Here is a 22,334-nt window from a genome sequence, read left to right on the forward strand (position 1 = left end):
ATATGTCTCTCCTTAGAGCTTACATCGATTAGTCTTAACCGTCTTATGAAGTCTTAGAATTAATATATCCTCACTCTTCATTCTTAGGTTCCTCGGATATTCGGTTTTTGCTGGGATGCCATCCTGAGTCTAATTTTTCTCACACCGGATATTTCCTATATTTTCTCACTGCTCTTCATGCAATCTGGTTTCAAATTCCATCATTATTAACTTCACTCCTCGCTTCGTCAATATTGAAAAGTTGCATAGAATAAATAGTAGTAGGAGCACAAATTTTAACATAAGACAATCATTGTATTAAAGTTATTGTTCTACCACTTTCTAAAGTGCGAATTTGGAGAATTTCATTAATTATACTCAGCCACCTATAACATGAATCATGTGAATGAGAATATTTAAACAAAATCACATAATGGTTAAAGATAATAGCTGTGCAATGCCTGGGACATATTAGTTATTTAAGAAATAGAAAACATTCTAACTAAGATTTTTCTTAACATTTGGTTGCCAAAGAAGAGAAATACTCTTGTTAATAAAACTAATTATAATATTCCGTGTGTGCTAGTCTGTTTTCACTACCGCTTCATTTAAAAAATCACTGCAAATTTTACCACCTCGTTCTTGGGCATTTGTATGTGTTGATTTGGTTGAATATGATCTGTGTTAGCAACTTATTAATTGTTATTTGCCTCGCCCCTTTTTAAAATCGAGCCTACCGTTTTACCTGTATTTACCTCTTGTTATATTTTTCATTCTATCCTCCAAGTATCAGCCTACCTAATGTTTCTAATAATTACTTTTATGTTCAGCCGATACAATGTAAAAAATGTCGAACATGATATTTATCTTTGTGTCATAATTGGCAAAGTCACCCCTAATGTTAAAAGGCAATCTAGTTGATGAAAACACACACACACACACACGCACACACATCTGGATTCTACTTAGTAATTGCTTCCATTTCTTTTGGATTGTCTCACATTGAAATATGTACATATTTTCCATAATTACTACCAATAATAATGTATTTATAAAAGCACATGGTCATTAACAAATGGAACTTAGCACTCTTTAAAACTAAAAGAAATTATATATTATGGATGATATGTATATATAATTAAATTGTGTAAATAAAACTGAGAAAAGTTCAAATACATGAATTGCTACAATTTAGAATTTAGCACTATGGCCTTACTTTTCCCCAGGCTCTATTTAGCTGTTTGAATGAGACCTAGTGTTCACAGAATCTCTGGGAATTCCATGCTCTGAAGGACCTGAGCCAAATATAAACCAAGTTAGGAAATTAAGAGAAAGAGCTCAACCTCCTCTCAGCACAGGTAAGTGTTATTTATGTTTTCCAACAAAGAAATTATAAATGCCTTTTTCAGTTGGTTTCCAAAAACAGCAGCTCTCAATACATGCTGTGAATAGAACTTGAAGAAAAATAATCTACTTCAAATCCATTCCAATTATTGACATAAATAATATAGAATTAGAACATTCAAGTCAATTGGCTCTCTTAAAATAATTAGTGGGTATAGTCCATATTTCCTCAGGTCACTATATTTAAAGCTTCACATAATTATGTGCATATAATTCTGTAAACTGCAAGAAGGAATTTACTTAAAGAAATTATTTAAAATCTCAGATTGATTATTACAAACTTGAATTTGTTAAATCTGAAGAAAAGAGCAGCATTTTATTTGGCCCTGTTCCCAGAGTTAATTTTTGTACTCAGAGATTAATGTACTGTGTATAATTGGCTTTGCAGTAAAAAGAAACATACCATGTAAAAGATAGTCCAGATAAAAATTACTATTTATTAAAATTAAAGAAACAACTTAACCATATTTAATTACTATTGATCAAAATTAAAGAAAATTGTTTTTACTAAAATTAAAGAAACAAATTTATGGAATCAGTGAAATAAGAAGAAACTCATAGTCAAAGTAACAAATTGTCTTGTTTAAAAACATTCAATCAAGGCAAAGCTTAACTATATAAAACTTAACAAAAAATAATTTTAAAAAAAAAACCATTTTAGTCAAAAGCCATTTGTCCAGCATGTGAACAGATCGTTCAGATTCTATTTTCTTTATTTTTTTACTTGGAAATTACAGCAAACACAGAGAGTACATATGGATGGCAGGTAATTTTTAGATGTTTTCCTATTTATTTCTCATGACTACTTGAGGAAGGTTTATAGATAAAACTAAGGATAGGAAACTGACAGACATAAAATAACAACTTAATGTGTTAAAAAGTAACTAGTCATTCTTTTCAAACTCTAGTATTTCAGTAAAATGGACATAATCAAAGCTCTGATGTAGCACAGTTTATATTATTTGAATTGTTATTGAATAACTTATATCAGACCGGTAGTAAAGTAGACATCTCAGCCCATGTCTTTTTCATTTTTTATTCAATATCAGGCAACTTGTTCCCGAAGCATGAGATGTAGTTTGCCACATTGATAAATGTTCAGTGAAAATATATTCAATTATCAAACATGCTGTATATTATTTCTTTCTTACTGGAAATTCCTGAAGCATAGTAGCACATTGTGTTTTCCTATAAGACCTGCAGTAAAGAAAGCTTTCCTTAAAATTATTTCACCAAGTACTTTCCAAATGTATTAGATAGCAGAAGCTTAATTTTCATAAATTTTAGTTTATATAATAAGGCCTAAATAAAATTATTTTAATGATCTGACTTTTCCTGGGTAAAGAGGCAGATCCACGTGTGATCAGATGTGCCAAAAGACTTTTTGACTCAAGGAATAAAAACATAGTGAAAAAGCTTTCAAATTAAATCTTAATGAAAAAATCTGAGACGGACAAATCCAAACTATTGGATAATAAATACTATAGAAAATCAGAGGATGAAATGATACATATCTGCTGGAGTAGCAAAGAATGACTTCTTGGAACGAGTGAGTTTTAACAAATAAATGTTATGAGACGAAATGTTCGATTTTTTTCACTCTTTATTCTAGACACCCCTGATTTCCATTTTTAATTTTCATGGATAATCTATAAATTTTATTAGATATTATTGGGTACATATATACACAGAAATATATATTTATATAACACAGACACACATATATAAATATAAACAAACATATGTATTATTTATTTATTGTTTTTATTTTTAAACATATTTATCATATGTACTGCTTGTCTAAATTAAAAAGATATCATAAAGAATAATTTTACTAGATGTGTCAAAAATTACCTATTAAATAGTAACCATTTGTTCTTTGTTTTGGGATGTTCTTTCTTAAATATGAGATCCTTGCCTTCTGTTCTGGAATCCTGAATATACTGTTACCCAGGTTCCAAGCCCCAAATTCTTTTAGGGCTATCCTAGGGGATGTTAATTTCTCTGGGATTTTTATACAGTGCATAATGCCAGTTTATATCCCCTGGTGAGACTTTGATTCAATTCAAGTTTTGTGACAGATAACGTTTCATACTTGCAATAATTGAATTCAACTGGATGATGATGATCATCATGATCATGATCATGATTAATAATAATGAAAACTATAAAGTTTTCTAAAGATGCTGGTAGATTGAACTTATATATTCAAGTATACAGTTTGGTTATTTTCTTTTCCCTCTTTCTCCCTACAGATTGTTCTTAGGGGCAACTACGTAAATGGCTGACAGAAATGTCAGTGTGATAACTGAATTCGTCCTCCTGGGGTTGACTGACAACCCTGAACTGAATACTGTCCTTTTTGTGCTGTTTCTCTTGATCTATCTCATTACTGTGGTGGGCAACATCTGGGTTATCACGATAATTCTGGCTAGTGCCCAGCTTCATTCTCCCAAGTACTTTTTCCTTTGCCAGTTGGCTTTCTTGGATTTCTGCTATTCCTCAGTCTTTATTCCCAAAATGTTAGTGAACTACATAGCAGGACAGAAGGTCATCTCCTATCACGGTTGCCTCCTTCAGTATTCCTTTGTCAGCATGTTCCTAACCACCGAATGCTTTCTCCTGGCCGCAATGGCGTATGATCGGTATGTTGCCATCTGCTACCCACTTCACTACAAAGGTCTCATGACCCCCACGTTGTGCATCCACCTGGTGACCGCTTCCTACCTACTAGGTTGTGCTAACTCACTCATTCACCTGAGTGACTTGCTCAGTCTGTCCTTCTGTGGCCCCAACGTCATTAACCATTATTTCTGTGATATTCCATTGCTCTTTCAACTTTCGTGTTCTGACACCCGATACAGTGAGATTCTGTTTATTGTCCTCTCTGGAATGACATCAGTGACTACCTTTCTGATAGTAGTTAGTTCTTATCTGAGGATCCTTCTCACTGTTCTGAAGATACACTCTACGAGGGGCAGGTACAAAGCCTTTTCTACATGTGCTTCCCACCTGACGGTGGTGACTCTCTTCTATGGAATGGTGATATTTATGTATCTGGGAACCAGCTCTAGCTACCAACAGGACAGAGCCAAAATCCTATCCATGTTTTATACCCTTTTGCTGCCAATACTAAACCTTCTGATATACAGTGTGAAAAACACAGAGGCCAAAGAAGCAATGAAAAGAATTATTATGAGAAAAATATTTGCTGAGTGACCATGAGTAGAAACATTTAAGAAATATTTATTGATGCTACAGGCAAGTACATTGTTAAATATCTATGGGTCTCGTTGGAGAGAAAAAGGATGGTATTTTTAAGGATTTCAAAACATGGTCATTGGACAAAAATCAAGAAAACAGAAGCATATTAAATCAAGCAAAAATGAAAGGCATTCTGAAGTATAAAATTAAAGATAAAGGTATTATTTGGATATACTATAAAACCAGGAGGAATCCAAATGTCTTCAAATATTTCTTACTCAAGCTGTAAATTGGTACGGTGAATTTTCTCAATAGTTTTAGGCTGCAATATAAAGAGATAACAAAAATTAACTTCTTAGATCTAGCAAGACCTTATTTGTACACAAAGATAGTTCTCCAACAATAACTAAAGAACCATATTTGTTTCTTCTCCTTCTGTACTTTGTGGTCTCCTTGTTTCTGATAAGACTTTTGCTTTTTCAACTAAACCAGTTATTTAATCTCATGTTATGTCATGTGGGTGAATTCAGTCTCCATAATCAGCCTGAAGATATGAGATTGATTTTATTGCTATTAAAAGCCTCTGTTAGCAGTGCAATGCTGATAATAATCTGTATCTGCATCTGTCTCTATATCTATATATGTACTTATACACAGTTTGTATGATAAGATTAAGGTATTATGATGTTAGATTCTACTCTAATTCACAGTGGTCAAACAATACTAAATATCTGTAACTACGACTATTACATATTTAACTGTTACAATTTATTTAAAATTTTAAGCGAGGGACAGCAAAAAGGATAATACAAGCCTATTATGTTGAGAAATATGAAATTGAAAGTGTTGGAGCACATATAATATTTGCCTCATTATTGAAGAATATCATTAAAGGAGGGAAAGAAGGGATTAGATTTGTACTGAAGAAGTACAGTTGTAAGAATTTTAAAGTTTTGAGCTAAATGCATTTGAAAATCAAAGAAATGTATCTTTAACAATATTCTGACTAGTTAGAAGCTATCTGAAAACACATTTCAACTCATTGTATCAAGATTTTGCTATATATGCTATCCCAGGACCAAGAATAAGAATTTCCTCCTCTCAAGATTTTCTTGATAATTTTTTTGAGAAAAGTGAATTTCTTCCTGCAATGCTCTATCATTAGACATTGCAGTATAAAAATGAATTGTGAATTTTTGTTTTCGCTTCTAACTCCTCTTCTGGGCTGTTTATTCCTGTAAGGAAAGGCTGCATCTTATTTAAATTTATAGTTCCAGGATAAGTGGGAAAGTGATTATCACATAGTAGGTGCTCAATACTCATTTGTTTAATAATTGGTCATTAATTACTTCAAATGATTGTTTTCTTGCCTATCATGTAGTAGCATATTTGATAATAAAGAGTGAGTAAATAGATAAATAAGTATATAAATAAATAAATTAGTTTTTTTCATCTAGTATAGTACAAAAAACTCAGCTACTTATTGGAATCAGGTTTTCTATAATATTTAAAGTGATGAGTATATAAATAATAAAAAAATATGAGAAAGTGTTCTTCATGCATATTAATGAAGTAAATACCTAGTAAGATAATCTTTGACTTATCAAGCTCTATTAAATAAGGAACTTAAGAAGATGATAAAACTGATGATCAGAGACAGTGTTTATAAAAATAAAAGCTTACCAGACCACTCTAGAATGCCTGATGCTAATATGTAGAAGAAAGTTATAGTTTTGGCCCCCACATCTACTTCAATTATTTATCTAAAGGAAATAAATTGATGTGTATTCTGTATTCCTTTTTTAAAAAAATAAACAAAGAAAAATCATGATTAATGCAATTGCCCAATGAGGATGCTAATAGTTTAATAAATGTGTTTGTATAGATATAATAGATTACTATATCACTTATATTAAGGACATAAAATAATTATTGATTGAATACCTATTATGTCATCAATAAAACATCCAAGATGTTTTAAATATATAGAATTTAATTACGTTTTTACAAACACATGACACGGGTTACTACTATTGTAACTTTGCAGACAAGGACACTATGGATCAAGAACTCCAGCACCCCCCATTCCTACAATGGTTTATATTCTCTTTCTTTTTCAATAGTACTCTTCACCTTTTAACATGTTGTATCACTCATTTTTTTGTATTTTTTTCTGTTTCCCTCTACAGAGAATTTATAATCTGTAAATACTATACTTGATAAGATTAGACTTTCATATCAACTTTTGAATCTTTCTCTTTCAGCATTTATGAGTCATTTATACTAGTTGATTAAAATTAATCCAGAGATTTTAATAAATTTACAAAATTTAACTTAAAGGAGTCACATTTTCTGACTGTTATGCAATAAAATTTTAAAGAAAAGATTACATGGATATGTGACTATGTGAATATAAATATACATATAATATGTACTAATATTCATATGTTGAAATCCTAATCTTGTACCTCAGAATGTAACTGTATTTAGAGATAGATCTTTGTAAAGGTAATTAATTTAAAATGAGGTCATTAGGATAGACCCTAATCCAATATGACCAATGTCTTTCTAAAAGGATATTGAGAAACAGACATTCAGAGAACAAAGGCACGTGAAGACACAGGAAGAAGACTGTCATCTATAAGCCAAGGAGAAAGGCTCCAGAAGAAATCAACCCTGCCAGCACCTTGATCTCAGACCTCTAGATTACAGAACACGGAGAAATAAATTTCTGTTGTTTAAGCCACCAGTCTGTGGTACTTTTTATCGCAGTCAAACTAATAAAATCAGTATAACCATATATGTGTATATGTATATGTGTGTGTCTGAGGATGAATTAAATAAGGAGTATATGTGTATATGTATATGTCTGTGTCTGAGGATGAGTTAAATTAGAAGTAAATGAATGACAGTTCACAGGTGGAGATATTGCTAGGATCTTGATATAAGAATGTCTAAGAAGAATAGAAAGACACTAATAAACTAAACACATTTTTATTATAACTTCTTGATATGTGGACAATGGACATTATTCTTAATTTATTTAAATTCAATAGTTACTGTGAAAAATATACTTAATCAATACACGCATTTTTGCCAAACACTCTTTTCATGGCCTCTTTTACATCTTTGTTCCTCAGACTGTAGATGACGGGATTCAGCATGGGAATCACAATGCTATAAAATATCGAAACTATCATATCATGGTCCAAAGCGTAGCTGGAACTTGGTCTCACATACATGAAGAGGATGGTTCCATGATAAACTGACACTCCAATTAGGTGAGAGCCACATGTAGAAAAGACCTTCCGTCTCCCCTCAGCAGAGTGTATCCTCAGAATGGCCAACAGGATGAAACCATAGGAGATCAGGACGATCAGGATAGTGACTATCTCAATAGAGCTCACAAAGCAGAAGAGTAGAAGCTGGTTCATGTGAGTGTCGGAACAGGAAATAGCAAGGAGAGGAGGGATGTCACAAAAGACATGTCTAATTTCATTGGATGCACAGAAGGATAGGCTAAATGTGGCCACCGTGTGTAAAGAAGCATGCAGAATGCCACCGACATAGGAGGCAATAATGAGTGGCACATAGACTCTGGGTGACATGCTAACTGAGTACTGGAGAGGGTTGTAGATTGCTACATAGCGATCATATGCCATTACGGCCAGGAGAAAGCATTCCGTGGTCCCAAAAGTAACAGCAAGAAACATCTGTGTTGCACATCCAAAAAGTGAAATAACTTTACTCTTTGACATAAAATCTACCAACATATTTGGGGTAATTATGGAGGAAAAACAGGCATCCACGGATGATAGCACACTCAGAAAATAGTACATGGGATTGTGAAGTCGGGGATCCACCATGACCAATACAATCAGTCCTAAATTTCCTATCAGAGTAAAGAGGTAAATTGCTAGAAACAGGAAGAATAAGATGATCTGCAGTTCAGGATTGTCTGTGAAACCTTTCAGCATAAACATTGTAACTTCCGTGACATTCGGCATGTTGATACCTCATGGGACAAACTTGAGGAGATTAATAAAATTATAATTCATATTGCTTTGACAAAAATGAGCAATATTGTGGCTCAGGGAAAGTGAACTATGTCTTCATAATTAATTCTCGTCGATGAATAATTTCCCAGCAGCGGTTCTGGAGTCAGTGACAAGACAAGGGATCAAAGGTTGATGCCATTTACTGTAGAATCAGATGGAAGGTTTCGGTTTTAAAGTACTGGCTCAACTAATGTCATTAACAAAACCATCAAATCAAATGGTTAATTTACCACTGAACTTTATGATCTGTTTTTCTATTGAATCACATTAAAACACAAGTGAACAGCTAACAATAATTCTTATACAATAGTGGCATTAATTTTTATCTCTCTCTGAGCAATAAAATGAATATTAAAGACCAAGATAAATAAAATTAAATCTTTAAAATAACTTTAAATGTCAAATGTATTTAATTGTTTGTTTGACATATTAAAAACCTAATGAATTGTAATATTTTATGAATTAATCTCTCTAAAATTTTCCAGCTCCATTTAGGTATTCTGAGAATAACTCAAGATTTTTTTGAAGAAAATGGATCATAATCAAATGTAAAATTTTATAATTTATATTTTGTTCAATTTTTTAAAAAAATACTTAGCATTATATTGTTCTTTTTGGGTAAATATTTGGTAATGTCCACTGCTTTTGGAAATCTAAATTCTTGATAATCTATGTTTTTCTACTCTCAAAATTCTGTGGTGAAAATAGGAAAATAAGAAAAAATAAATACAATTTTTCTTTCACAGTATTATACTTGATTATATATTGCTGATTTTGTATTCAATGAAGTCATAATTAGTTCACTATTATTTAAAAGTAATAATTAAGTAACTTCATTTAGATCAGTAGTTAAAACTATAACAACAGAGGCAAAATAAACAATCATTGCACCTAGACATAAAATTTAATGTTTAAAAGTAAAAAAAAAAATTCAGTAGTTAGAGAAAATATTTTTCCCTGCATAGCCCCATGGTTAATCAAATTGGGAATAAAACTGTTACCTGAACTTGAATTTAAATTTCCACAATTAGCCCATCCTTTAACACTAGTTTGAGGATATATTTAATTTGTTATTTATTTAATATTTTATATATCCATCCATAGAAAATCTGAATCAGTCTTAATGGCACAACACACAATCTGCTGCAAACAATATTCTGTACATTATTTAAATTCATAATGCGAGTCAAACTCCAGTTTCAATATATCGACATGATCCTATCAGTTAGGGAGAGAGTCATTTGAGATAGAATAGTGATAGAAGGAGAAGAAATCAATTACTAACAATCTTCTGGGAAAGAAGAACTCAGGATTACCTAGAAGAATTGTATCAAGAGAAAACATTTTCATAGAATTATTGCAAAAATTCAAGGCAGAGAAAACAAGATCTATTCGTATGAAACATCAAAGAAGAATTTGAATCCTATGTATTGGAAATAGAGGTTACAAGAAAATAACAGGGTAGTTGAACCACTTATTTTAATTAATTGAACATTTTGAGCTGCTCTAACACAATAAAATACTTTTAAATATATCATTTCATTTTTTAAAAAAAATACTAAGTTGATTGGCATAGACCCAAACACATTTTTTTCTTTAATTTAAAAAGTGCCATGGGGAAGGATGACAAGCCTATTAATCAAAGGAACTTACAAAGGAAGGAATTTATGTAGATGAGGTCAAAAGAGAAATGATAGAAAGAAAAGCAAACTTTAATAAATGCGATAAAATAAATTTATGTTTTAGTGCAATTAGGAGTCACTTGCAAAAGCTCAATCCCAATACAATTTTTGCTGTCAGTTCAAATGTACCTAGTACGAGGAAAGTTACACCATATTTAGAATCTGGGTGCTCCTCACCCAGCTCCAAAACTAAAAGTCATGTGTGATGTTAAGCTTTTCCTGCAAAATTTACTCCTCTTTCAAAAAGCAGAAATTTATATGACAAAACAGTCCCAAGAATGTGCAGGTAGGCAGATTAAATGAATATGTAAAATAATAAATATTTAAAGCAATTTCTTTTAAATGTGTCAATTTTGTTATAAATTTAAGGTGCCTATTTAATCGAACTTTTGTCTTTGCATATATTTAGTTTTAAAAATTAGCAAATTTTGGACCACAACACTAATGTTATAACTACATCACTGAAAAACTTTGTTGACTAGAGTCTTAAATTAGGTATTTTATCTTTCATCTACATGTACTATATTTACTTTGTGATTATTAACATAATACACTTAAACAGTTTTCTATCAAATTAAATCCAACAAATTATATTATGATTCTGTTTTTTCCTCTGTGTACTCTTTAAGTGTCTGGATTAGAAAACAAAGCTTTGTGACTTGTATAATTAGTTGATAATCACGAAAAAAGCAAAAATGCAAAAACATACACACAGATCACCACACTCCCATATGCCACATTGCGGTGGGCTTATTTTGTTTTGGGTAATAAAATAATGAAAAATTATGATGTTAAATACCTGTTAATTGCTCTTAAAACTGTTATTTCTGTTAGATGGCATAACTGAATCAATACTAGTACGCACAGAAAAGACCCGGAGTTATAAAGAGAAAATGACTATGATTTTTGAAGAATTTAATAATATAGAATCAAATTTTCTAATTAATGTAAACCCACTTTCAAAACTATAACTAGCCAGAGGAGAGAAAGAGCAGTCAGGGGGATCGTTTCATAAACTATATAAATGTCTACCAATATATTGTATACTTGCAATTAATAATAAAATTAAATTTAAAAAATACATATATATATATAATTTTAATAGAGGGCAGAATTCTGCAAAAATCTTGAGCTCATTATGAAATACTAAGTTTGCAAAGGAGTGGAGAACCAACAGCAGTCACTCACTAAGCCGTAAGAATGGACATTGACACACATTTATTTTTTCTTTATAGCCGCTCTCATAGCTAATTAGTGTCAGAGCCAAAATTCAAAACTGGGTCTCCCTCATGGTGCATGCACTTTTAGCCAATTTTTACTGCCTCTTATCATACCATGGCTTGATTCTGCAACTGACCACTCTCACCGCCTCCTCCCACCACCCCCACTGAAATAAACAAAACACTAACTTTGATGCTTTTGGATATTTATTAAGCCATTAAGGCTAGAGAAACATTTTGAAATAAGTAATAATCTAAAGTGGCTCTAAATTACATACATAGAAAAAATAAACAAGAGAATTATTTTCCTCATTTTATGAAAATACAAGTCCGCAGCCATGCTACCCTGAACAAGCATGATCCTGTCTGATCTCTGAAGCTAAGTTTGGTTGGGCCTGGTTAGTACTTGGATGGGAGACCACCTAGGAAGATCAGGAACTGTAGGTGTAAAAAATTTAAAAATAAGGGATTGTAAACTGACAAGGTCCTTGCCATCTGTGAGGTCAACCAAAGGTTGTCTCGCCTAAAAAATAAAAAGAAAAAAAAAAGAAAAAAGAAACATAAGCCCCCAGATAGCTGCATAGGTCAAATGTTTTCTTGCCCTCTACTGATAAATTTCCTGATTTTTTAATTTTGAGTCGGTCTGCCTTCTTTCATCAAGAAAATACAAACACACTCCATTGGGAGCATTCTCATTACTCTGACAAACATAAATCCAATATTTTCAATTTTTTTGTTTGTTTTATTCGAGGAAGAATTATTTTTCAATTCGTTGGCAGACTGCATAAATCGGATTGTGATGAGTTCATCGATGCAATAGCCAACAATTAAAGAGTTTAGTACTGGGGATTTCATAGCATATTTGACCTTGATATTTTAGGTCTTGCCTCCTAAAATATTCCAAAAATGATCTGAAAATTTCTCTTACCTATAGAACAGCAAATGCATGTTTAGGCACATTATGAATGTGGTTTGTTTAGGTTGCCTATATCCACTTACTCAACCTTGTTAAAACCCTTTGGAGACGCCCGAAGGGAATTACGGCTCAATTACCTTCTGTTTCAAAATAGCAACATGATGATTTACTCATTAACAAAATAATAAATGGTTCTGGACAAATGTACTATGTGTCGATATTTATAAAATGAATAAAGTTATTTGTCTGGTTTTAAATAATGCCTTAAGAATAAAACACATGTGTTTTGAGAGTAGATAGAAAATTATATGAGACATACTTATACTTAGCTCTGACACTGAGTTGGCACTAACTTCTCTGAGGACAATGTCCTCATCTTGACAAAATAAGTCATTTTATATTGCAGCAATCCATAAAAATGGTGAAGTATAAGGTGAAACCACAATATACCTCTTGCAGAATCTAACAGATGCATTTATAGCCAACCAAATTCATTGTACTTTTACTCTGTTTAAATGATAAAGTGCTATTGTTTAAATGAATAAAGCATATATTTAACTTATTAGATTATTATTAGTAATAATAAATTACAAATAATACAAAAGCCCCCCAAAAGCCATAGAAATGTGGTGGAGACATTAAAAGTTTAAAGCTCTGTAGGACTACAAGCCATATTATTTTGTCAATTCTGAATACCAATCCATGGTTTACGCAGATTAAATAAAAATAGTCTATCAATCATTCAATCAGTAGATATATGCACAAACAATAAGCTCATGCACAGATGTACCTAGGACCAAAAGAAAAAATATTAACGTTGATAGGTGATCCAGTAAAATTTTTATTTTTCGTCAGTTTTCCAGAAGCTCCCCCTCCTTACACAGGCTCAATCAGAGTATTAAAAAAAGGACCGCGAGAAACTGATACACAGTTATAAATCACTCAGGATCTCAGGAATATGCAACACATACTCTCCTTGAAAAGGATAGGGCTATACCTGGATTGAAAAAATGCGGAGGAGAATGTCACTCGAGTAGGGCAGGTACACTCGGAAGGAAAGCGTCAGCAGAGAGGTAGCTTCTGAAAGACGTAGGCAAGTACTTCAGAAAGAACTGTTGCAGCAATATCTAATGTCTAAAGTGCACAGTATGCCTCAGGCTGGCAAGATCTGTTTAGACATAAGAAACAGCAGGTAGAAAGTACTTTGGAAGCAAGCTTAGCTCTGAGAACTAAAGTGGCCATACAATAATATTTTAAGACCATCATAACAATGCGAGAGCACCCCAGAAGTCTCCCTTATTCTGTCTTGGAGTAACTATCTTCCCTGTAAAGATAACTTTATTCTGAAGCAATGATTAATTTAGATAATTGTTAGTTTTTTAAAAGTTGGGTCATTGAGTTTTAAGATACAAAAAAATTTACGATTTATAGGTGTCAGTAGCAGGAATTTTAATAGACATATGTGATTGTGTAACCACAGAACATTTTTGGCTCCTTAAAAAGTCTCCTCTTAACCATTTTGTAGTCAGTCAGCTCCTTTTACACCCCCGCCCCCCACCAGTTCTGACACAAACAGATGCTTCCGATGTGTTTTCCATTGTCACAACTTGACCTGGTCCAGAAGGTGACAGAAGTGAAATAACATCATATGCAACCTTTGGAGTTTGATTCCTTTCACTTAGCAGATGTATTTAAGAGTCATCCTTATTGTTGAACATATCAGCATTCGTTCCTCTTAATTACTGAACAGTATTCCATCTTAAAGTTGCACCAGGTCAATTTATCCATTCAGTAGTTGCTGGACATTTGGACTGTTTCTGATTTTAGAATATAATGACTAGGGCTGTTATAAACATTGTTGTACAGGTCATTGTGTCCTCATATGTCTTTTTTGTCTCAGGTAAATTGTCGGAAACCAGCCGACCAAGTCAAACCAGGTACCTGAATGGGGGAGCGGGGACTGAGAAAAAAGAGAAGATAGACAGGGTGCAGGAGGAAGAACAGATCTCACAACTGTCTCTCCGAGTTTATTTCTCATGCTCCTTTTTATACATAATCAGTTCCTTTGTGTATCCCAAGATAACATAATTAAAGTAACATCCTGAAGATCAAGGTACAATCAACACTTCCTTTGACACTCCCTTCTGACACTCCCTTCAACACTCCCTTTGTCTATACTTAATCTTCTTCTTCCTGGAATTCCACAGAACCAGCCTTTTCCCTTTTTTATGCAAGCACTCTTTTGAATTTTGGGAGCTTTAGCTCCCTACAGTAAATAACACAGAGTGAGATTGTTGGGTCTGCTGCACCCTTTTGCTTTCCTACCAGAATGGATGAAAACACCAGTTGCTCTGCATCATTGCAAGCCCTTTGGACTGTCATTTATTATTATGCTTTTAAAATTCTAGTCATTCTGATGACTAAGTGTAGGGATCACAACATGGTTTTAAATCATATTTCCTTAATTACAAATGATGTAGAATATTTTTTAATATGCTTAAATAATATCTATGTATCTTCTCTAGTAAAATGTCTGTTCAAATTTATACACATTTTTTATTGTTTATCTTTCCTTTTTTCATATTTTTGAGATTTTAGTGTTCTTTATATATTTTGGATTCTTGTTCTTTATCAAATAACTGTCTAGCATATATTTTGTAAAAGTCTGTGGTTTATTCATTCCCTCAACAGTATCTTTGACAAAGCAAATTTTAAATGTGATAAAATACAATATATAAATTTTTGCTCCTATGGTTCATGCGTTGTGTGTTTTATAGAAAAATTCGTGACTAATCTATGGCCACACAAAACTTGTCATAGTTTTTCTCTAGAAATGTTATAGTAATAGCTTTTATATTAAGATCTAAGATTCATTTTGAGACAACTTTTATATATAACAATTTTATATATGATACAAAAATGAGTCAATCAATGTCTTTTTTTTTTGTGATGCAAGTCTTTTCTACATATTCGGCATCATAATATATAGCATAAAAAAATACTATCCTTCTTCCATGGATTTTCCTTAATAACTTTGTCAAAAATCAATTGACTACATTGCTTGTCTCTACTGCTAAAGAATCTATTCTGTTCCATTGAGGTAGACATCTACTTTTTTCACCAATGCCATACTTTCTTGATTATTTTACCTTTTGGTATAGCTTAAAATCAGATTATGAGCCCTACATTATTCTACTTTTTCAAAATTGCTTTGCCTACCTTAGTTCCTTTGCCTTTTAAAAAAATTAAAGAATTAACTTGTCGATTTCCGCAAAAAAAAAAAAATGCTTGTTTAATTTGAAGTAGTGTTGCATTGAATATATAGATCATTTCAATGGTATTTAGTTAACAGACTATTAACAATTAAGCTGCCTATCAGTATCTTTCTTCCTTTCCTTCTTCTTTCCTTTTTACTTTTTTCTTTCTCTTAAAATTCAAATTCCATACCAACATTTCCCACCTTTAGAAACTCTAGGTGTAGAGTTTTAGTTATCTATCTCTTTTTCACAAATTTTTTCTTGAAATTTTTAAAATAAATTTATTTATTTAAATTAGTTTCAAGTGTACAGTACATGGTTAGACATCTATAATGTTCATAAAATAATCCCCTTAATTGCTCCCTCCCTCTCTTGGCCCTCCACTTAGCCATCATATTCATCCTAACTGCATTCCCTGTGCCATGCTCACAGTGCCCACTTCTTTAATCCTTCACTCATTCTCCCAGCCTCCCATCACCTCTCCCCACCTCCCATCACCTCTCCCCTCTGTCCGTCACCAAATTGTCTACTATATTTGTGAGTCTATTTTAGATTAGTTTGTTCTTTTTGTTCCTTAGATACCACATATAGGTGAAATCATATGGTATCTATGTTTCTCTGTCTGACTTATTTCATTCAGCATAATAACCTCTAGGTCCATCCATGTTGTTGCAAATGTTAGGATTTCATTTTTTTAATGGCTGAGTAATATTCCATTGTATATAAAAACCATAATTTCTTTATCCAGTCATCTGTTGATGGGCATTTAGGTTGCTTCCATATCTTGGCTATAGTAAATTGTGCTGCCATGAATATTGGAGTGCATAGATCTTTACGAATTATTGTTTTTTTTTTTGTTTGATAAATACCCAGAAATGTAATTGCTGAGTCAAAAGGTATATCCATTTTTAATTTTTTGAGGAACCTCCATATTGTTTTCCATAGTGGTTGTACCAATTTGCAATCCCTCCAACAACGTATGAGGGCTCCCTTTTCTCCAATCCTCGCCAACACTTGTTGTTTTTTAATTTATTGATGACAGCCATTCTGACAGGTGTGAGGTGATATCTTATTGTGGTTTTAATTTGCATTTCTCTGATGATTAGCAACCTTCAGCATCTTTTCATATGTCTGTTAGCCATCTGTATTTCCTCTTTGGAGAAGTATCTGTTCAGGTCTTCTGCCCATTTTTAAATTGGATTGTTTGTTTTTTTGTTGTTGAGTTGTATAAGTTCTTTATAAATTTTGGATATTAACCCCATTATCAGATGTATCATTAGCGAATATCTCCTCCTATTCAGTTGATTGTCCTTTTGTTTTGTTGAAGGTTTCCTTTGCTGTACAAAAACGTTTTAGTTTGTTGTAGTCGCATTTGTTTATTTTTTCTTTTGTTTCCCTTGCTCGAGGTGATATATTTGAAAAGAAATTTCTGTTAGTAATATCAGAGAGTTTACTGCCAATGTTTTCTTCTAGAATTTTTATGGTTTCGGATCTTACATTTAAGTCTTTAATCTATTTTGAGTCTATTCTTGTATACAGTGTAAAAAGATGGTCCAGCTTCTTCTTTTTTTTTGCATGTATCTGTCCAATTTTCCCAACACCATTTATTGCAGACTGTCTTTAATCCATTGTATATTCTTACCTCCTTTGTTGTATGTTAAGTGAGCGTATAGGTGTGGATTTATTTCTAGGCTCTCTCTTCTCTATTCTCTATTGATCAAAGCATCTGTTTTTATGCCAGTACCATGCCGTTTTGATTACTGTAGCCTTGTAGTATAGGTTGATATCAGGTAGTGTGATACCTCTAACTTTGTTCTTCTTTCTCAAGATTGCCATGGCTATTCAGGGATTGTTAGGGTGCATATAAATTCTAGGATTGTTTGTTCTAGCTCTCTGAAAAATGTCATTGGCATTTTGATAGGGATTACATTGAATCTATAAATTGCTTTGGGTAGTATGGCCATTTTACTGATGTTGATTCTCCTTACCCTTGAACAGGATATATGCTTCCATTTATTCGTATCTTCTTTAATTTCTTTTTTCAATGACTTGTAACTTTCTAAAAACAGGTCTTCTACATTCTTGGTTAATTTGACTCCCAGGTATTTTATAGTTTTTGATGCAATTGTAAATAGATTGTTTTCTTAATTTCTCTTTCTGAAAGTTCATCATTGATGTAAAAAAATGCCACTAACTTCTGAATATTTATTTTGTAACCTGCTAATTTATTGAATTCACTGCTCACTTCTAAGAGTTTTTTGGCAGAATCTTTAGGGTTCTGTATATAGTATCATGTCATTGGCAGATAACAAGAATTTTACTTCTTCCTTTCTAATTCGGATGCTTTTTATTTCTCTTTCTTGTCTTATTGCTGTGCCTAAAACTTTCAATACAGTGTTGAAGAGGAGCAGTGAAAGTGGGCGTTCTTGTCTTGTTCCTGATCTTAAGGAAATTGCTCTTAGCTTTTCCCCATTGAGTATGATGTTAGCTGTAGGTTTGTCATGTATGGCCTTTATTATGTTGAGGTATATTCCCTCTATTCCCACTTTGCTGAGAGGTTTTATCATAAATGGATGCTAGATTTTGTTGAACACTTTTTCTTCATCTATTGATATAATCATATGATTTTTATCTTTCGTTTTGTTAATGTGGTGTATTACATTAATTGATTTGTGGATATTAAAAACCAACCTCGCATCCCAGGAATAAATTCATTTTGATTATGGTGTATAATATTTTTAATGAATTGCTGAATTCAGTTTGCTAATATTTTGTTGAGGATTTTGCACAATTTTTAAAGAACTTCTTTAAGTATACAGCTGCATACTAGTCTATAGATTAGAATATAGGGACAGTAAAATAATAAAGACTCTATAAACCTCAATTTTTGACCTTAACCTCTGCCAGAGTCTAATATTCTAATGTTCTATTACAATGAATGCTACAGCTACCAGTATAATGTCCCATCTCTGATGTCAATACTTCTTATTCATGTATTCATCTTATCTCATCTATTAATGAGCTTAAATATATCTCTCATGCCACTTAGAAGAGTAGAAAATTAAAAATTAAATATAGTATAGTAATCTTTATTAAATTATTGTAAATTCTGTCATAACTTACACTTTTAGATTATTTCATTATGTATATGTTTAGAGGATTTGAGAAAAGAAAATAGATTATATTCCCAGGAAGAGGATACTGGATTTCAGGAATTTCAGTTATCAATCCAATGATGCATGGCTATTTTATTATCAGAGCTAGGTCTATGTTGTGTATCATTAAATTTCTTTTCCAGTTCTAGTGCAATTCATTTTCCACTGAATGATTATTTTATATCAGAGGTCAAGGTGCATTCATGTAATCATTTTCATCATATAGTTTACAGCTTCAGAATAACTCTTCTTTAATATGAAAAAATAACACACAAAAACACTAAAGTTATCTTGTTACTTTGTTGTCCCAGAAGAGAATCGGTGTGTTTTATTCATGGAGCGAGCATCCCTGAGGATTTCAAGAAGCACTTGAGAACCTCGTATGAGAGTTCAAATGCTTAATATATATAGCATACCTTAATTGAGTAAGAAGTTCATTTCCTCAGGTAAGAGGAAAGGTTTTTCATTACTATAAAAATATGACAGAATTTAGAACCTTAAATTTCAAATTGGATCATATACTTTAACATAAAACTGAAATAAATATTAGTAATTAACACAGAGTTGAATTAAAAATGGAATAAGGAAATTTCAGTAATAGCAGGGACAATAGATTTTTAATTTAGGAATGAACTTAATTTCCTTAATGGAAGCTAATGGAATAAAGGTAATAGAAATAAGGGGCTATATTTCAATTTTTAAAAAATTGTTAAATGGAGAGAAAATTGCCAATCAAGCAACCACGGAGTTTAAACCATTTTGAGACTGTAATTTTTATTTCTCATGGAGGAATATAACTGAATTTTAAATTTATTTTGCATGTTAGCTAACTGATCTAGAATTCACTTCAGTTTCTTTTAAATAGAACGTTCTGCTTATGCTTGTGGCTTTCTAAAATAATTCAAACACATGGGATATTATTTTGTGATATTTCTAAGGGATAATATTTCCAAATTTAAGGCGTATCACAATGAGTCTGTGATATAGTCAAGTAAAAATAGCTTAGGGTTTGGAGACACAGGAAACTGTCCTTAAATCCTGGCTCTGCTAGTAACTAAATGCACGACCTTGATCAAGTCATAGATCAGACTGGTTCTCAGTTTTCTCATCTATGAAGGACATTGAATTAGTTTGTAGGTTGTCAGGCAAATTACATATGATAATATACCCCAAATTTCTAACACCTAGTAGCTGTTTAATAACATGTCTTAGCTGCTATCATAGCTTTGCTTCTTTTCAAGCTTAGTGTTTATAATACTGTTCTCATGGGTATATGGTATTTTGTGTTCTGATTGTATGACAATTGAAGAACTCGATTGATTTTAGTTTTCGAGAATAATCATGTTGTGATAAAATTTGAGATCTATATATTTGTTTTTTAACCTCTTTCTCTTAAAGTGAAATCAGTTAGACATAAATACGATCAGTCCCAATGTTCTTAAATGTTAGTTGACAGAAATGCCTGTTTGAAGAGCATTTTTAATGAAGTAGATGAACCACATATTTTCTATTTTTCCTCCAGTTCCCTACAGTGGATAATTGCCCTAATGGGACATAATTTGGATTAAAATATACCTTCTTCATTTATAAATCGCTTTCTTGCACTACAGATAAAAATCAGAAAAATCAAAAGTTATGAGAATGTTATTATGGACAAAATTATCAGAGGAATTTAAGCAAATAGACCATTATTTTACTGTCATACCCAGAATTAGAATGCAATGAAAAGATCTATCTTTAAAGTTCCTTATAACATAAAATATTGGGATTTATTGGTTTTACTCTCATGAGGAAGTTATTTAAATAAATCTTAAGTGTCATGTAACTTAAAAATATGTATAACTAGAAGAAATACTGAGCTTCTGGTTTGGTGCTCACTCATTGCTCAATGTTTTGATAACAACAGATTTTATTACTCCCTATTGATATTTTGTAGTTAAAGAAAAGTTGGAAGTCATATTTCACATGCATGTATCCTTCACATATAATTAAAACACTTTCGCTTAATAAATATATTTTAGTGAATTTAATGAAATAAGCACTATGCCATCATACCATGTTCGTGTAGTTGAACGAGAGATACCTGAAAATTTGGTCAATCTTAATTACTCTTTAGTATGGAAAGATAAACTTATTTTTCAGAGTTACAATGACACTAGGTGCTAAATCTGGATTTTTAATACAGGGATTCAGAGCCCAAATATACTGTTCTTAATTCTCAACAATTACATCACATCAGACATATCGGTTAAAAGTTAGAGTTGTAATGTTGCTAAAATTTCTCCTATGTATAAAAGGCAACTTGTGTTTTGTAATGCATACCTTTAGTAGACTACCTATTGGTATATTTTTCTATAATTGCTTGCACATATTTATTTGTTTTCATTGTGCTGTTCATCTGCCTAATTCCTGTTTTGTTGCTGACTTTCTTTCATAAATATTTGTTTGTATAACCCATGTATGAAGGCAAGGGGAGGGGGTAGAGAGAGAAAATGGAGGGATAAAGAGAGAGAATGAGAAATTTTTTAAATAGAAATAAAAGTCATGTAAAGCATAAACAACACATCGAACAAATTTTATATTATTTATTGATGATTTTATAAGTTATTTTACTAATGTAACCATTCAAAACTGAAAATCACTTAAGGCATCTGTGTGTGTGTTCTCAATAGTGTTGTGTGAGTAGTTTGTATTTATACCGAAGTCAAAATTTAGATTAATTATATATTTCACTTTAGAATTCTCTAAGAATTAATTGAACATTTTAAGGGGATGATATCTTTACACTTAAAAATATTTATTGTCTTTATTAAAAACAGCACCCACATGGATATCGGAAGACCTTTGTGGGAAAATAAAAACATGTATCTTTTTTTTTTTATAAGTGTAATTTTCTCATTCTTTCTTGATGTATGGACATCTTAATATGACAAAAACATAGTGTGTTTTATGTCACAAATATAAATCATTTGTACGTCCATGGCTCATTACACTGCAGACTTTTCATTCCTTTAAACACATTTTGGTCTATGAACAGACAGAGGGAAAAATGGGAGACATAGTGCTGAAATCTGGCTCCTAAATATGATAGATGCTATGTTTAATTTTGTTTAAGTCATAAATACTTTCAGTCTAGATGCAGATGACTCTTCAGCTTTTTAATGTACATTTTTGTTTTGTTCTTATTCCACTGAATGAGAAACAGTATGAGAGCACAGGAAAATATTCCAGAAATAAAGCACTAGTTTGTAACTTATGTAGTGGTTTTACTCTTTTAGCAATGGCTTCTATAAATTTTATGAGCTGTTATTGGGTGATTTTTCCTTTAAAATAACTTTAGAGAATCCTTAAGAAACTATAATATATTAAAGAAATGGCCATGATTTCTTTTTGACATAAACATGTCTTAAAAATATACCCAAGGACTTTGCCAGAATAAGGAATATATTAATAGGAAAA

General features: G+C 31.9%; 2 protein-coding genes across 2 annotated transcripts; one reads left to right on the top strand and one right to left on the bottom strand.

The window, feature by feature from the left end:
- Positions 1 to 3,663: 3,663 nt before the first annotated feature.
- Positions 3,664 to 4,602, top strand: LOC120594099 (olfactory receptor 1052-like). Its single transcript, XM_039852116.1, has one exon. The coding sequence runs from the start codon at positions 3,664 to 3,666 to the stop codon at positions 4,600 to 4,602; it is 939 nt and encodes a 312-aa protein (XP_039708050.1).
- A 3,059-nt stretch (positions 4,603 to 7,661) lies between these two features.
- On the bottom strand, positions 7,662 to 8,684 carry LOC120594085 (olfactory receptor 5T2-like). Its single transcript, XM_039852104.1, has one exon. The coding sequence runs from the start codon at positions 8,592 to 8,594 to the stop codon at positions 7,662 to 7,664; it is 933 nt and encodes a 310-aa protein (XP_039708038.1). The 5' UTR covers positions 8,595 to 8,684.
- Positions 8,685 to 22,334: the final 13,650 nt, after the last annotated feature.

Source organism: Pteropus medius, unplaced genomic scaffold, assembly GCF_902729225.1.
Source record: "Pteropus medius unplaced genomic scaffold, Ma_sr-lr_union100, whole genome shotgun sequence".
Lineage (NCBI taxonomy): Eukaryota > Metazoa > Chordata > Mammalia > Chiroptera > Pteropodidae > Pteropus > Pteropus medius.

Coding starts and splice junctions, on each gene's coding strand:
- LOC120594099 (XM_039852116.1), top strand. CDS start 3,664: ATGGCTGACAGAAATGTCAGTGTGATAACTGAATTCGTCCTCCTGGGG.
- LOC120594085 (XM_039852104.1), bottom strand. CDS start 8,594: ATGCCGAATGTCACGGAAGTTACAATGTTTATGCTGAAAGGTTTCACA.